Below are 3,286 nucleotides of genomic sequence, written 5' to 3'. Positions count from 1 at the left end.
AATATAAGACACTTATATTTTATCTTTGTTCTCAACTAGGTAATAGAAAACTTATATTTTATCTTTGTTCTCAACTAGGTAAAGAAGACACTTATATTTTATCTTTGTTCTCAACTAGGCAATATAAGACACTTATATTTTAGCTTTGTTCTCAACTAGGTAATAGAAGACTTATATTTTAGCTTTGTTCTCAACTAGGTAAAGAAGACACTTATATTTTATCTTTGTTCTCAACTAAGTAATAGAAGACACTTATATTTTATATTTGTTCTCAACTAGGTAATAGAAGACACTTATATTTTATATTTGTTCTCAACTAGGTAATAGAAGACTTATATTTTAGCTTTGTTTTCAACTAGGTAAAGAAGACACTTATATTTTATCTTTGTTCTCAACTAGGCAATATAAGACACTTATATTTTATCTTTGTTCTCAACTAGGCAATATAAGACACTTATATTTTATCTTTGTTCTCAACTAGGCAATATAAGACACTTATATTTTATCTTTGTTCTCAACTAAGTAATAGAAGACACTTATATTTTATATTTGTTCTCAACTAGGTAATAGAAAACTTATATTTTAGCTTTGTCCTCAACTAGGTAATAGAAGACACTTGTATTTTATCTTTGTTCTCAACTAAGTAATATAAGACACTTGTATTTTATCTTTGTTCTCAACTAAGTAATATAAGACACTTATATTTTATCTTCGTACTCAACCAGGTAATAGAATACACTTTTCGAGATTATGTTCACTCCTGGTATGGTTACATCTCTACAGATGAAGATTTTCTTGGTCATCTAAGAGAATTGGTTCACAAAGTGATCATCAACTGCTCGGCCAGGTTAAGTTTCCTTTGTTACAGACTTTGTGTAAAGTAAATGTAGTAAATTTATTACAACACATCAGTAAGTATTTTAACATCGGTTTTTGTTTAGAACGTGGTTTTAGTTGAAATAATTTTCTCAGCTTGTCAATTTTTTAAAGATTATTGTCTTTTTGCAGTTGTTTTGCTCTTTTACAAATAATGTATGTAGTTTTGTGATGAAGTTTGTCATTTTCTAGGTGACACTTAAGTTTTGAAATTAAAATATAACGTTTTTGAATATTATAACGAACAACCTTAATGCTATTGTTTTTTATTTTTGTATAACCTTATTTAGTAGATTGAAATGCTATTAAAACAACAAGTGAAACAATCAAACACGTCACGACGTCTTGATGTATCAATATAAAAGGAACGGCATCATTGGACTATTTCACTGACCATTCTCTTTAACTTTTGAAAGATATCTAGTGAAGTAGATTACCTCATGTCCTACAGAGTAACCTGTTCCAAGTATAGTTAGACTTTGAAATCTCTGTAGCGATCATTTGGTTGTGCGTGCGTCGATAAGACTTGCATATTTCATTGTGTTAGGGAAACTCTACCATATGTCTGGATTTACAATATTTACCCAGTTGTTAACAAAAAGCCTACAAATGAGTCTTCTTTCTACCTTCTCCTTGCACTTTCCTTCCTTTTATATCCGTTTCAGTGGTTTAGTTTACTGAATAAATATGGACAACAGATGAGGCATGTACAATCAGAAGTGTATCATATCCATTTTGTTCACACCAACACTTATATCCAGGTATGGTTAGTAATCTTAGTGTATCATTGGATATAAGTGTTGGTGTGTACAAAATGGATATGATACACTAAGATTACTAACCGTACCTGGATATAAGTGTTGGTGTGTACAAAATGGATATGATACACTAAGATTACTAACCCTACCTGGATATAAGTGTTGGTGTGTACAAAATGGATATGATACACTAAGATTACTAACCATACCTGGATATAAGTGTTGGTGTGTACAAAATGGATATGATGGATATAAGTGTTGGTGTGTACAAAATGGATATGATACACTAAGATTACTAACCCTACCTGGATATAAGTGTTGGTGTGTACAAAATGGATATGATACACTAAGATTACTAACCAGGTATGGTTAGTAATCTTAGTGTATCATATCCATTTTGTACACACCAACACTTATATCCACGTATGGTTAGTAATCTTGCTTCATTTTCAAAGAAAACTAAATCCCACAGCCCCTTTAACAGTGTCACAAAATGCCCAAGAACTGACAACAGCTTTTTTTTTTTTATAAAGACAGTGTCACAAAATGCCCAAGAACTGACAACAGCCTTTTTTTATAAAGACAGTGTCACAAAATGCCTCAGAACAGTTCAGCTAGGCCTGTGGGGCTAACCAGGGCAGATTCTTTACTTTGTAAGTGTCAAGTCATAGTTATATAGGGCACGTGGTATGGTGGAGACTGGTTTATTCATAATTAAAGGTGTACTTCCCAGTAATATTGCATAGTACTTAATCTTCTGTTACAGTTTCAATTTGTTTTCTTGCATCTGATAACAAATGTTAAATTGTATCCAGCTGTGAGGTATTTAATACAATGAGTTTGTATTTAGTAAAATTTCTTTTTCTCTGTACTGGATTTCAGGTCCAAGGACGTAGAATGGGTTCCATACCTCACCACCCGTCTAGTCGATGACTTTGCATCCCACCTGAGGCTCTTTCGAAAATCTCAAGCCAAACTTAAAGTCAAAAAGGAAGAAGGTAAAATAATATTTTTAAATAAACTGTAATATTCATTGTAAACTACATTTAATACATGTTCATATCTTGAGTGCTTTAAAGTTTACATAAAAGTAGTTTATTAAGTTTTAATGAAAACTATTTGAACTTTTAAGGTAATTTTATACTGTGGTTGTTTACAGTGAATTGTTAATATTTGTGTTACTCATTACTGTATTGCAGTGATCATCTTTTACTGCACATGTCACAAGGTTTTAGTGATTTACATACTACTTTTTGTTTATGTTATACCAATTAATATAGCATAAAACCTTAACTAATAATCCATATTTTAATGGTATACAAGTTTTAAGTTCTTAATTTTATAAGGCAATGGTAAAAAAAAATCCTGAATTTCCCCTAGTGTGACATATGTGACACATTTTCTCTATGCATCTTCTCTTCTCTATTTTATCCACCACCCCTCCAATAAGTATGAAATTATTTTATCTGTTATTTTCTCTACCCTAACTTTTTACAAGGTTGGTTAATTTGACTGATCTCCTAACTACCAAAGAACAAAATCGAAATAAATCAAAGTTACCCCTTTTTTCTTTCAGGGTAAATTCAGGATTTTTTTGTTTTACTATTGCCCTATAAAATTAAGAACTTAAAACTTATATACAATTAAAATAT

The 3,286-nt window shown here is 30.8% G+C and overlaps 1 protein-coding gene across 1 annotated transcript in view; it reads left to right on the top strand.

Moving 5' to 3' along the window:
- The window catches only part of LOC111083638 (sorting nexin-13-like), a 16,426-nt gene that overhangs the window by 9,107 nt on the left and 4,033 nt on the right, over nt 1-3,286 (top strand). Inside the window, exons 4-5 of the mRNA XM_022380284.1 lie at nt 726-847; nt 2,517-2,632. Coding sequence (XP_022235992.1) covers nt 726-847; nt 2,517-2,632 — 238 coding nt within the window. The remainder of the gene's footprint in view (nt 1-725; nt 848-2,516; nt 2,633-3,286) is intronic.

Source organism: Limulus polyphemus, unplaced genomic scaffold, assembly GCF_000517525.1.
Source record: "Limulus polyphemus unplaced genomic scaffold, Limulus_polyphemus-2.1.2 Scaffold10471, whole genome shotgun sequence".
In the NCBI taxonomy this organism is placed as follows: Eukaryota; Metazoa; Arthropoda; class Merostomata; order Xiphosura; family Limulidae; genus Limulus; species Limulus polyphemus.
Note: the sequence above shows the minus strand (reverse complement) of the source record. Positions and strands in the feature narration are given on the sequence as shown.